This window comes from Cannabis sativa, chromosome 4, assembly GCF_029168945.1.
Source record: "Cannabis sativa cultivar Pink pepper isolate KNU-18-1 chromosome 4, ASM2916894v1, whole genome shotgun sequence".
Classification (NCBI taxonomy): domain Eukaryota; kingdom Viridiplantae; phylum Streptophyta; class Magnoliopsida; order Rosales; family Cannabaceae; genus Cannabis; species Cannabis sativa.
The window spans coordinates 314,049-329,292 of record NC_083604.1 but is presented as its reverse complement, the minus strand read 5'-3'; the positions used below and the strand labels follow the sequence as shown (position 1 = coordinate 329,292).

The window sequence follows — 15,244 nt, the reverse complement described above, 5'->3', positions numbered from 1 at the left end:
TCTTTTTTGGTACTTACTAAGTTTAAGGAGAAAAGTAGTGAATTTTATGGTATAGATAAAATGGCTTTTTCCTAATAATATTAGTATAATTTTGATCTAATATTTTCTTAAAAAGAACAAATACAATTAGTTACAAAAATTCTAAAACTTGATATTACAATCTAAAACTTGGTGATGAAATGTAGTCTACACAATCAATTTCATTTCAATAATTATCATTTGTATTCACACCCAAACAAAATGAATTTTTTTGGAGACAATAAGATATGTTAATAATACATATTTCATTAATCATTAAAAGTCATTGGTACTCCAACATGTTCATACATACTTAGTTCATTTCAAACACTAGTTAAACATAACAAAAGAAACCCATTAATAATATCATAATTATAATAATGTTAATTAAGTAGAGATAAAAGTACTATTATGTATATATATTATGTGATGATCACCATCTTCACCATGTATGGATGATATAAACTTTCATTTCCCTACAAATGTTGGATTTGGGATTGATGAGAAATTCAAACAAACACTTGTCATTGTTGTTGAGATTCTTCCTCTTGAGAAAATGACTCCATTTACTTGATATAAAAGCTTGACCATCTTTATCATATGTTATTCCAACTCCAAACAACTCATTATTCTTACAATGAAGTATTATTTTTTCCTCCAACTTTACCTTACTCACCACACCACTAGGAATTTTCTGCAAAAATATATCTAGACATATTATTATTATTACTAAATAAATATAAGTTATACTGTAAATAGTTCAAAAATCATTTTTAACAGATTGGAAAATTTAGGAGGCTCAATGATGCATATGTCATAATTCGAGAGCAAAGCTCGTAAATAGCCATAAATATAAAAGAGAAATGAATGAGGAAAAGAATATTTACCACTTTTTTTCTTGTATTATCATTGATAATAGTCAAAAAGTGAAGGTTACTACTAATACTATTACTAGGAGGAGTTGTAGTATTAGTTTTAACATCACCATATTCTTCTTCATTTGAAGAATTTTCTCCAACTTTTTCAAGTTCTTCATCAGTAGGTTTAATATCTTCATCATGCTCACAAAATGAACCTACACACATATAATAAGATGATATATATATATATGTGTGAATAATAAATTAGAATGTTAGGAAGTATAAGTATCTAACTTTATGCATGTATTATACTTAAATATTTGACCTTTAGTTTATTTAAGTGCAACATTTGTATAAATTTAGGTATATATGATGTCCCCATCAAAAAAAAAAGTATATATGATGTCAATATCCTTAATTAAAAAATTAAAGGTTAATTACAACAAAAATTAAAAGTTAGATTTTAATGCCATGTAAATAAAAAATTAAGTATGATCATAAACATAATCGAGTAGTTTTACACTTCTCCTCACAAAGGAATCTTAATTTAGAATCCCTCCCTCCCCCAATATTAAAAGAAAAAAATAATTAAATTATTTAAGTGCAAAACATGCATAAACTTATGTATTTATACTATTAATACCTCTCTATTAAATTAATAAATACAAAAATGTGAAAGTACATATATAGGGAGTAGATTTTGTCTTATAAAAATGATTCTGTGGTCACCCCGTGTAAGACTACCAACCCTGAATTTTAAAGAGCCTTAAAAAAAAAATTGGGCCATTATTTTAAAAAATTATATATTTTTTTGAGCCCTAAGCGTGGGCCTAACCCGCTTTAGCTTAAATTTGTGCCTAAGGCCAACCCTGTCCCATAGTTACTATAACTATTGGATCAAAATGAAGTTGATTTAACGGTTGAAAACAAAAGTACATCAAATCGAATCTATTATACATGCCATATATATTTATATAAAGTACATATATATTATATTACCTGGTTGAGTAATAGTGGTTTTGTGATGAAGTTGTTTCTTGTTGCATCCATTGCAAGCATAGATTTTGACATGAAAAAAGTTGCTATTAGCAATGGAAGTGTAATATTTGAACACTAAAAAGTCTCCACGTTTAAGCTTGTGCTCCTTTACAAACTCTTCCCATTGACATTTTCCATTAACAATGTACACTTTTTCTTCTTTCTTTTTCATCCCAAATGACCAATTTTTTCCATTCTCATCTTTTACTTTCACTTCCTTTGGAATTCTCTTCATGAATTTTTCAGCAAACTTTGGTGGTATCCACTGTAAATTTATATGACAAATTAATCCTTAATTAATGTACATTTTTTTTTAAAAAAAAGAATAAGAAATTAATAGAGATGAAAGTAGTTGCTATTAATCCTTAATTAATGCTCAAAATATAGATAAAGTTAGAATCTTTATGTGGTTAGACTCATGAAGACAATTTTTCTGTGGTTTTAAAATTTAACAAAATAATAGATTTTAATAAATAAATAAATAATAAATGATATGTTACGAAATATAAATATTAAAATACACTAGTAGTGTTTAGTACCATTTAATATGACATATCGTAATTTAGGGTCGGCCCTAGGCTAAGGCGGGCTAAGTTAGTGCCTAGGGCCAACCTATTTTAAGGACCTAAATAATAAAATATCTTTAATTTTAATAATTTTTAAAAATACCATTTGTTCTTATAATAAGGGTATAATTTATTTTTAAGGCCCATTTCAACTCAGGACCGACCCTGTTGTTATTGCTATAATTAAGTATCCGATCACACATAATTTAATAAGAAATTTACATAAACAATTATTTTTGGTAAAAAAAATTACTGTTTTACGTTTAAAGAATTTTTTTTTATATTTTTACGGTGTTTATAAAATAACACAAAAATAACAGAAGAAAAACATTAAAACAACATAAAAAACAATATACAAATAACAAAAAATCAACAATAAAATAATAAGAGTACAACATAAAAAATACATCAAAAATCTATATTTTATGTAAATAAAATCTTTAAAACTGTGAAAATATTTAAACTTCTGCACAATCGCATTTTTGTATTTTTGTATTTTTGTTATTTTTGTATATTTTTAAAATAATCTCTATTTTGATTTAATAAATATTATAGAATATATCATAAAAACAAATATGAGAAACAAACCTCGTACCCACTTGTTCAAACATAAAAACAAAGATTATTATGAGAAACAAATTCCTCGTACCCACTTTTTGTAAACAAAAACAAAAAAACAAACTCTTTTATACATATAAAAATATACAAAAAGAAGAAGAAGAAATCTGTTTTTTATTTGTATGAAATATAAAGTTGAAAAAGAAAAAAAAATGAAAGAGAAAGTAATAATTAGAAGATACATACCATGTTCTTAGTACTAAATGTTGGCATGAACACTTTGAAAAACTCATGACAATCTTCATCATCATTATCATCAACTACTTCAACTCTTTTAAGCTTTGAAAACCTCCCCATTTCTTATCACTAAGAAAATATTTTCTTTTCTTTTTGTTTGGTTTCTAAGAAAATATTTTACCAGCTAGTAAAAGAGGAGAAAATGTAAAAGTATGTATAGTACAAAAGAGAAGAGAGAGAGAGAGAAAGAGTTGAAAATGAGTAGTAATAATGAAATCAAATATTTGAAAACAACTTTTTCTGAATAAAATCAGAATCTTTCTATTAAGGTTGTAATAATTTTTTTTTTTACTTTTTTGAGTTTTTACTATATTAGGAAGTGTACATATATTATGGTCTCCAAGCTTGATTTATTTCTATCAACCCATGTGACCACTCTTGACTTTTAAATTATAATTAAATAAAAATCATACCATAGAGAGGCAACGGTTCAAATAAAATAACACGACTCAAAATCTGTACGAGAGTTAACAAGTTTGAGTTTGTTTTAAATAAGTTCAAGTTGTGTTTAGATTGACAGGAGTAACACGAAACTAACTCTTTAATAATCCATTTAAAATTATTTTAGTTTTTTAATAGAACATGGGCCATAAACGTAATATGTCAACTAGTTGACATATTTAAACAAAATATATTTATAAATGGGTTACACAGGTCGTGTCATGTCGATCCGTTTATAAATTTTCTGACATGCAATTACTTAATGGACTGTGTTCGAATCGAGCATATATGATATACTAATTATACATGAGTCTCGACACAACACGAATACGGCCGACAAACATCAAATGTGACCCCCTAACTTCACATTGTAGTTAGTCATTAATCATGGGTGATTATTAATAATGTAGCTATCTTGTATCTATTTGTTTGGTTGGTTTGGAGAGAAAATATTAATTATGAGTGAGAAAACAAATATACAAATAGAAGAGTAAATAGTAATAATAATGAAACAAAACAGCTTTTTTCTTTAAAAAGAAAAAAATTCTTTGGGTATCTTTTTGTTTATTTTCTTCTGAAAAAATCTTCCCATTTTAATTACTAGGGTTTATTTGTTTTTTAAATGCAAAAAATGAAATAGTTTTTATATTTGTGGAAAATTTGAGGTGAAAAGATGCAGAACTTTAGCAAATTAAGTTCTTCTACTGGTCTTTGGTAATTATTAAGTTTCACTAATCTCTAATAATATTAAATTAATTAATTGGTTTTGAGGTTTAAACATAGAATAAATAATGTGTTTTTAAATTTAATTAAATTTTCCATTTAGATGACCAATTTTCTTTCTTTAACAATATATTATTATTATTATTAAATTTATTTAGATTTTTGTTCTCTGAACTTTGACATGTAATGAATTATGTCTCTTGAACTTTTCAAATCATTAAAAATTCCTCCTGAACTATTGAAATTGTTAGATTTAAAATTTTTTGAACAATTTTATTAAAATAAGTCATTGTCTAACGTTGACAAAAATTCAGGGACACAATTTAATACATGTTGAAGTTCAGGGGCATAATTTAATCAAAATAGTGTTTTAGATGCAGCATTAATTGCTCTCTTACATAAATTAGTGATAAATTGTTCAATTTTAACATGATTTCTCATTAATATTATTACTAAGCTCTTTAATTAATCAATATGGTCTCTTCTCTTTACTAGGTGTAGTAGGTAGTGGTCCTTCTATCAAAAAGTAGCTTTTGTTTCTGAATAAAATCTTTCCATTTTTTAACAAATAAAATCATCAAAGACAGTTTTTACTATATTAAGGATTTCTACACATGTGACCATAATGTCATTCTTTGTTTACCTTTGACTTTGGTCAACCTTGCATTAATTACATAATTTTGTTTTTTTCATCTTTTGTATTCAAGCACATGAAATCATGATTTTCATGTAGGGTTGTAAAGAAAATCAGTAAAAAAGACTAAAGTCTCATTTTCATTCACAAAAGATTTCCCCCAAATTTATTCATAGTTGCAACTAAGAATTTCACATACACTTCTAAGTTAATCCTTTTCATTCTAAAACCACTTGTTAGTTGTTTGAAGATCGTAATTAGTTAGAATTCATATTTTTTGCTCGTGATCATGAGGGTCGCCTTGTGGAAGACAGAACAAGCTTCCTGAGGGGAGTTGTCGAACTTGACCTAACAGAAATGATGGGGATCCAAAAAGCTCTTAATTGAATCAAAGCAAAACCGTGGTTGAGTGTTGTGCTTGAAACAGATTGTCTTGCAGCAATCTAGGGTATTCGGAGTGAGTTTACTTTGAATTCTCGATTTGGTTTAATAGTTGATGATTGTCAAAAACTTGTTACTGAATTAAGCATTATTGTTTATCATTCTGCTAATAGAGTTGTTCACAGTTTTGCCAAAACATTTTGTTCTCTTTTAGGTCATTTTTTCAAGATATGTTCCTACTGAATTTATGTGTATCATTATAGACTATTATTCTTATTAATAAAATGAAGTTATATTTCCACTAAAAAAACACTTTTCCACTTCTTTCCTACTATATCAAATATATAATATAGTCTTGTCAAACATCCATTAAAAGAAGCAATCTTCCCTAGAAGTTGGAAAGCAAATAATTATGTTCAACCCCATACAAACATCATCAAAGTAAGACAATTCAATTATTAGCATTGATCCTAAAATTCTTATAATCAAATTCAAGCTGACACCATTCTAAAACCAGACACATTATATCCAACAAACACCATATTCATCATATAGGTAATATTCTTCTCAAACCAAAACATATATCATTAGAATCAAATTTACATCACTTGTTCTAATACAACTCTAATATATATATATATATTTACATTTTATATACAATAATTTGTAGTATAAATACCTAAGTTTAACTTTCGAATGCAAACAAATACATAAGTTTAATTTTTTGTGGTAATAATACTTAAGTTATATTTTTAGAACTTCCGTAAATACCTGACCGTTAAATGTTAAGTCATTATCCACGTGTTATTTTTTTATTGGTATAATTAAACTATTTTTTTTAAAAAAATAAAAAAATTAGTTACCTGAACCAATCAGAAATTGTCACATAGCAATTTACTTAACAATTAACATTAAGATACCTACCGAAGTTCCAAAATTATAATTTAAGTATTATTACCGCCAAAAATTAAACTTAAGTATTTATTTACAATTGAAAATTAAAGTTAAATATTTATACCGCAAATTACTCGTATATATATCAAGTGAAACGTACTATGACAAGTAAGCAAATGACATAGAGCATCCAAGAAAAGAGTTTGAGAGAAAAATGAAAGGGAATTGTAATGGCCATGAAGAAACCAGTTAGAACAAAAAACGCACCGATTCTTTCGAGCACATGGGCCGATCGAGGAAACTTGGAAGCTATGAATTTGCTAACAACAAAACAAGCAAAAGCCGATATGATTGTAGCATAGACCAAGTTCAAAGCAAGAGAGAGTTCCGATTCAACCTGATTAAATGACACTCTTAACCATTAACAATCTGCACAAGTAATCACCATATAAACACTTCTTCCCTATATATACAAGAAGATAGTAACAAAGGATCTTCTTAGTGATGATGGCATCGAATTTGACCACCTTCATATACAATTTCTTCAGAAACAAATGAGTTTTGAAAAGAATCAAAGTGTTCACATACACAATATTTAAGCTTAGTTATAACAACATAATGACAAAGATAGATGAGAGTATTCTAATAGCTGAAAGTGAAAAAAAACAGAACAATCTTTACTCTCTCTAATGAAAGTTTTTGTTAGGCCCTATGATTAGGATGGTGTGCTTGCATATAGAAAGTGAGAGGGTATGCAATATGCAATGTATTGAGTAAAATCTTTGCATCAAAGGGGTCTAAGGGCTCCCATCAATTGTAATTGGTTTACTATTGCAGCTGTTTGTGTGTGTGTTTTGCTACTGGTTTGGTTGATCGAAATAGGGTCTCATCAGTTTTCCACTTGCAAAGAAGAGTGATTGTAAAATTAACATCATTAAAGACTTTCAATGTAACAAAAGAAACATTTTACATTGAGTGATCATTATGCATACTTTTCAATCCTAAGCTGTTGGTACCCCAATTTGATTCTACAGAAAAACATTCAAATTTGCTATCTTATACCTCTTATTATAGTTCAAAGTAAACAAAAGAAATTTAAATAGTTTAACAAACAACAACAACATCAAATTTCTTGATGAACTAACCTTGTCTGATCATATTTCTATACACAAACAAAGCAAGTTTCAAATCAAAATTTGTTAAACAATGAACTTTCATTGAAGATAATCAGTGTTTAATACATCATAAATGTATGAAAGAAAATCATCCATCCAAACTAGCTCATCATTTCTAAGTGCACACCATATTAGCCGACCCACGAACATGAATCAGAGTTGCCTCAGCAAAATTCGACATGATGAGCATATATGAGAGAGCTTAATGGGTACTACTGAGTTTTATCATTTTCAAATCAAAATTAGTGGCAAACCCAGAAAACATATATCAGAGAGCTTAATGGGTATTATTACTGAGTTTTTCCCCTTCAACTATGGGACTAAAGTAACAAATATACCATAAAACATAAATATATAAGTGGGTTTATACATAAATACATACACCATTAGAAAGATGAATACTTTGTTAGATTGGAAGAAGAAGAAGAAGGAGAACTTACCATCTTATTCTTTAGTTGTTTCTTTCAATTTTCCATTCCCAAAACCATAATACCTAAACAAGAAAATCATAACACCAGTAAGAGAAGATTGAAGTGGGTGATGAGAAATATCTAAGGAAAAAAGAGAAGAGAACCATGGGAATCATTAGATATACTTTTATGATTATGATTTGAAACAAAAATCAAATCTTGAATTCCCAAAAAAAAAAAATAATGATACCTAAATCGAAGTAAGAGAAGAGATACCTAATATAAAATTATTATTTTTTAATATTATCTAAATACTTTTTTTTAATTACTAAATATATATTTGTTTAATAATATGGAATCATTGTCGTTTTGTAGAAATTATGTAGTTTGTTTGGTTTCTGACATGAAGTAGGCTAATTAGGATTTTTGTTTTCCGAACTTTTGACGTGTACTAAATCATAATCTTGAACTTTTCAGAACGTTAAAAATTTCTTATGAACTATTGAGATTATTTGATTCAAAAACTTTTGTCCCCTTTTTAAGGGTAAATACCATTTTAGACACTTGTTTTGCAAAAGTTACCGATTGGACTCTGTGTTTTGTTAAATGACAAAATGGACCCTGTATTTTCCAAAATAGTAAAAATAGAATCCTGAACTTAATTTTTGACAACTTTTTTTTTAATATAATCAACTTGAAAACAATTCCTAATACGAACAGATATAGAAAATGTAAACAATTTTGTCATAAACACTTTTAAATCGGATTATAATTAAATTTTATTTTGACAAAAAATCAATTCACGGTCCTATTTGTACCATTTTAGAAAATACATGGTCCATTTTGTTATTTAACAAAATATAGGATCCAATTGATAACTTTTGCAAAATACGGGGTCTAAAATGGTATTTATCCTTTTTTTTTATTAACGAAAGTCTAATATGGATGAAATGAAAGTTCAATAAGCACGATTTTATACCAGTTAGAGTTTGGGGGACATGATTTGGTAGATATCAATGTTGGGAGGACACGATTTGCATATGAACAATCACCACTACGTTAGTAAAAATGAATGGAATTGGACAAAAGTCCTTGAATTTAACAAATTCAATGAGTAAAAATTCTAATTAGTCTTTTTTTTAACAAAATAAATAAATAATCCAAAATTATGGCTTGACAAGAAAATTATTTTACTATGTTATTCCTACTTAATCATAATCGTTACAAATTAATATACATAGTGAAGATGAAAAAAGAAAAAAAATTATCAAAATTCCACTAATATAACAACTAATAAGAATTTACTGTATGCACTAAAATACTACATAGAATAACGCTACAATATTTTTAAAAGAAACAATTACAAACTATGATAATAGTTAACGAAATTATGTAGACAAACCACGTGAGTGTAATAAGAGATTTGGTAAGCGAAACAGTATTGGCGACGACAAAGAAAACTGTGATGATAAACCACACTCCGAGTTGCTCAAGCACTAGGGTTGTTTTCGGACACTTAGAGGTAATGTATTTGCTGATGAAAATCACTTGTGAATTGAGAGTAAAATGGCTAGAGAGACCAAAATCCAGAGTTGCTATTTGCAAGGCTGACACAAAGTAAAACCTAATAATAATTTATAACCATGCCCACTCGATAAGACTTGGTCACCCTAGTTGTTGATTGGTTTAGGCTTCGGCCTAGGCTTCATTTGAGCATTGGAGAATAATATGGTTAAGTTTACTCCTATATTAGAGAACATTGTCCCACATGGATTAAATGTTCTCATATATAAGAACATGAGTTACTCTACTCATCACCAATTGATTTTGAGATGAAATTCTATAATTCTCAACACGCTATGTTGCAATTAGTTTTTTAATATTGATTATAAACTTACTCTTATCTTTTTTTTATAACTAATTTCTTCTAATAGGAGTAAAACAAAGAAAAAACTATGAATTACTATACAATGCATCTTGGGTTACATTTTTATTTATAATAGTTGTAATTCAAAGAAATATAACACTATTTTGATAAAAGACAAAGGTAGTGGCACCTCCACAATCACCAATCACAAACCATAATTTATTAATTTTTATTTTTATTTTGAAAAGAAAAAAGAAAAGAAAACATATGCAAATGCACTTGCACACCCATTGATCTCCTTCATATTATAAATGTAAATATATAAATTATATTCATACTTATCTATTTCTTCATTATGATATTAGATCAAATGTGCTATGCTAAGTTAGGATAAAAGGCAGCTAGAGCATACACTTCCACAAACCATAATTTATTAATTTAATTTCTTCCAAAGTCTTGTTTAACATAATAATAATAATAAAAATAATACCTTTTTCCTTAGAAAAAAATAAAAAATAAATAATGAAAATAAAAATTTAAAAAAAAGGTAAAAACCATTGAGGCCGGCTGTGAGAGTGTTAATATGAGCCTTGTAAAAAAATTAAAAAATAAATAAATAATAAAAAAAGTATTAAATTACATGTTACTTTTGAAAGATATCAAAAATTTATATAGATATAATTTTTTTTTTAGCATAAATAAGATTTTTACTTCCTAAATTATAATGCTCGTAGAGTTTTACTCTAGTAATATTTTTTCCTAAAAAGTTCTCTTAAACTACGAAAAAAATGGCAAATTTCTCCCTTAAGTTGAATTTCATTCAATTTTGTTAATAACTTTCTGATGTAAGACTAATCAAATTAAATGCTAATTTATTGTAATTTAGGGGTCTAAAATAAAAATACTTACATAAAAAGTATTGTAACGATAAAATTTGAGATTGTGGATCATATTGTGTTTAACTAATGTTTGTATGTTTAAGACTATTATATTTGGTTTCAGTTAATATTAATTTGTTAAACATAGGTTATATAATTATACCTCTGATTCTAGTCATTAATAAATTATCTCAAAGATGAATAACAACTGAAAAAACATATTTACAATGATTACTATAATACAATTTTAGTTAAATATTATGTGAAATTATTAAGTTTAATTTTAAATATTATGTTGTGCGTGACTCTTGTTTTTATTTAAATTGTATTTTAAGTAACACTCATGCTAAATTTTAACTTATTGTAATAGTTGAAACTCTTTAATTAATAAAATGTTAATTCATTTTTCTTAAAAAAAAAAAAAAAACTTAAAGTACATAATACAATAAAACAAATAGTGTCCATGGTGATGACATACGTACTTTAAGATTCTAGTTGCATTAAACTTGTAAAATCAAAATTCCCATAGACTTTTTACAATGCTAAACTAATATTATTAATTTATTTAATTATTAAAAAATAATTATGATTAATTCATTGTTTGGTTATGGTGTGAAGATAATGCAAAAGTAAAAGTATTTTTTGGGTTGCATGCTTTTTGTCTTTCGTACAAATGTGTATATTTAAATTAATTTTTAATTAAAAATTAAAAATTTGATAACCTAAACTAATCAAGAATTGCCATGTGACCATTGACACATTTAATGGTCAAATACCTCTATATAAGTTTCAAAAATATAACTTATGCATTGTTACTATAAAAAATTAACGTAAGTATTTATTTACTTGACAACATAATTAAACAAGCTAAAACAACATTAACTCAATTACAAAATACTTAAACAACTTAATCATAATCATTATAATATACTACATGGAATATTTCCATTAGTTTTATCACATACATATAAAGTGAAAAAGAAAAGAGTCTTTTGAATTCTCACTAAGACAACAAGCAATACAAATATACTATAAGAAAATGTGCACTAAAATAATATTACACTAAATATAACACGCAACAATATTTTTAAAAGATGTAATTACAAACCATAATAATAATTAAAGAAATAATGTAGAGAAACCATGCAAAAACAACCAGAGGTTTAGTAAGCGAAACAGTAATGGCGGTGAAGAAGGCGGTGATGGTAAACCACACCCCGAGTTGCTCAAGCACTAGGGCTGTTTTCGGACACTTAGAAGCAATGTACTTGCTAATGAAAATCGAAGTAAATGAGAATAAAATGGCTAGAGAGACCAAAACCAAGTTTGGAGACAACTTGGATTGAAGTTGGGATTGTAGAGTTGCTATTTGCAAGGCCGATGCAAAACAAAACCCCATAATAATCTCCGGCCACGCCCACTCGATGGGTCGTGAGCGCCCTAGTTGTTGATTGGCTTCATCTTCGGCTTTGGCTTCGGCTTCATCTGACTTTTGGAGAATAATATGGCTAAGCTTACCACCATATATTGCAACTAGTTTTTTGGTATTGGTAATGAACTTACTCATTTTTTTTTAATAATTTCTCCTAATATATTGGGAACTTAGGAAGAAAATAACTATGAGTTATGCAATGCACATCTTGGGTTACAAGTTTATTTATAATAGCTGTAATTCAAAGGAATATACTCTGTCTGGATAAAAGACAAAGGTGGTGACACCCACACAATCACAATCAAACCATAATTTATTATCACACTTAATATGTTATCACACTTCATAGTTACTTTTCTTTCTTCTTTTTTAGATGGAATAGTAACTTTTTATGTGATATGTATATGTATATATTTGAAATCACTTTGATGGTGATATATTTTTTTTAAACACCTTGAGAATGATATTAAAGTGTATATATATATATACATATATTTGTATAAATATATATTGAATAGCTAGAATGATGATATTAAGCTATATAAAGGCAGCTAGCAGACACTTCCACAAACCATAATTTAATAATAAAAATTCTCCCAAAGTCATGTTTAACCTAATTAAAAATAAATTATTGGATCCTTCTTCTAAGGATATGTGTGTTAAATAAAAATTTTATCCCAACAAGCTTTGTGCCTGCAAGGTCCTGTAGGACCGACCCTGAACTGTATTAGGTTTTCGAAAAAATAATTATTGGAACCCTTATTATAAATGTAACGTCCCCGCTTCAAGTTTCTATTGGGTCCTTACACCCACGGAATGAATGGTTCTTATACACGAGTACGTCACTCTGGCTGCTTCCTGGATTGATGACTGACCCTACAGACCAACACGAGTATTTTCAGCGTGCTTTGTCCTAACTCGCACGCTTTTGGGGAAACTTCCCAGGAGGTCACCCATCCTGAAATTGCCCTAAGTCAAGCACGCTTAACTGTGGAGTTTTTTCGTGATGGGCTACCGAAAAACAAGATGCACCTTGTTAATATAGGTAGTATCAATCAATCCATTTAAACCATCTTCAACTGTGTAGTCTCATACCTACACAGTCTCAGAATCATCCCACTTGACCTTCCCCAGGCGATGTGGAATTGCACAGCTTACCCAGTATTTCCCCTTACGGATCACGGAACTACTAACTGTCACAATAAAAAATTAGTATTTTTAAGAAATTTTTTTTAAAAAAAAACTATATTTTTTTAAAAAATGATATTTTATTTTCTTTATTTGGGCTCTTAGATTGGGTGAGTCCTAATTAAGTACAGGCATAGTCTGCTTTAGCCTAACGACGGCCTTGGTCCCTTGGATTGCAAATTTTCTTATCCGGTTCCATTTCATTTATTTTTGCAAATAGTTTCCTAATGCAAGATAGTACTCTAATAACGACAAAATTTAAGATTATGTATCTTTATTTTTAGACTTTATGTTTAAGATCATTAATTATACTTGATAACAACTAACTTAAGTTATTTAAACAAATTTTTGTATAGTAATTATATATATACTATGGCCTCAAGGGCAAAACCCTACATGCATCAATGGCAGACTTGACTCGGCCCTTAGCTCAAGATCGAGTCAAGTCTGCTATTGATTTTATTAAGTGTAATTTTTTCTAATTAAAATTAGTAGTTACTAGATAATGCTATTTTATTTTATAATTATAATTACTAATTTTCCTTATGAACTCCCTTTTAATGTTCCACTAAATATTCTAGTTACGTATTGCTCAGCTAAAGAAAAAAGTTGGCATGGCATGTTATTCTATTTTTTTTACTTTATTTATTTATTTTTTTACTTTTGATGTTAAGTTTTGTTGGCATATTGTCATTTTATGTGACACATCAGTGCATATATAGTTTTATTATTTGTTTAATTTAACAAAAATTATATTAAAATCTTAATGTGAGTGATCAATATCAAGTTACAGGTCACTAACTAATGTTAATTATTAAGAGTAATTATAATTTATGGTGTAAATACTTAGTTTAGTTTTGCTATAAATACCTAAATTTAAATTTTTACATGTAATAAGTTATATTTCTATAACTTTCTAGGTACTTGACCGTTAAGTGTCAAGTTATTATACACGTGTCATTTTCTTATTGATATATTTAAATTAATTTTTAAATAAATAATAAAAATTTAATGACCTAAACTAATCAGAAACTGTCACGTGACCATTAACTTGACACTTAACGTTCAAGTACCTATGGAAGTTTTAAAAATGTAACTTAAGTATTATTTCCGTTAAAAATTAAACTTAGATATTTATCTGCAATCGAAAGTTAAACTTAAATATTTATACAGTAAATTAATTGTGACAGTCAGTAGTCCCATGATCCGTAAGGGGAAATACCGGGTAAGCTGTGCAATCCCACATCGCCTGGGGAAGGTCAAGTGGGATGATTCTAAGACTGTATAGGTATGAGACTACACAGTTGAAGAGAGCTTAAATGGATTGATTGGTACTACCTATATCAACAAGGTGCATCTTGTTTTTCGGTAACCCATCTCGAAAGAACTCCACAGTTAAGCGTGCTTGACCTGGGGCAATTTCAGGATGGGTGACCTCCTGGGAAATTTTTCCAGGAAGCGTGCGAGTGAGAACAAAGCACGCTGGAAACACTCGTGTTGGTCTGTAGGGTCAGTCATCAATCCAGGAAGTAGCTAGAGTGGCGTACTCATGTATAAGAGCCATTCATTCCGTGGGTGTAAGGACCCAATGGAAGCTTGAAGCGGGGATGTTACATTACTCTTAAAGTAACTATTAAGTATTTAATCACACTTACATATAGTTCCTTTCTTATTATCACTTCTAATCAAACATTTTTACTCTCATTCGATCTAATTTAATTAGTAATTTGATTTTAAAAATCTTCATCCAACTCAATCAAATCAAATTTTAAAATCCAATTCAATATTTTTATACCCATCTAATTTAATATAATTAGTAATTAGATTTTGAAAATTATAATCCAATACAATTAAATTAAACTTCAAAATTCAATCTAATTTAGT

The 15,244-nt window shown here is 27.9% G+C and overlaps 1 protein-coding gene across 9 annotated transcripts; it reads right to left on the bottom strand.

Moving 5' to 3' along the window:
* Nucleotides 1–265: 265 nt before the first annotated feature.
* Nucleotides 266–8,330, bottom strand: LOC115712049 (B3 domain-containing protein At3g06220). 9 transcript variants are annotated; one of them, XM_061113110.1, is made up of 6 exons: nucleotides 8,246–8,330; nucleotides 8,026–8,078; nucleotides 6,678–6,873; nucleotides 1,878–2,181; nucleotides 906–1,093; nucleotides 266–712 (listed from the first exon to the last, which is right to left on the bottom strand). In XM_061113110.1, exons 3-6 carry the CDS (start codon nucleotides 6,693–6,695, stop codon nucleotides 461–463), a joined length of 762 nt encoding a protein of 253 aa, XP_060969093.1. In that variant the 5' UTR covers nucleotides 6,696–6,873; nucleotides 8,026–8,078; nucleotides 8,246–8,330; the 3' UTR covers nucleotides 266–460. The 9 variants fall into 9 exon arrangements, with proteins under 9 accessions (XP_060969093.1, XP_030496126.2, XP_030496121.2 ...); XM_030640266.2 differs by having other exon boundaries at nucleotides 6,678–6,839; nucleotides 8,246–8,328; XM_030640261.2 differs by lacking the exon at nucleotides 8,246–8,330 and adding an exon at nucleotides 8,181–8,234 and having other exon boundaries at nucleotides 6,678–6,839.
* Nucleotides 8,331–15,244: the final 6,914 nt, after the last annotated feature.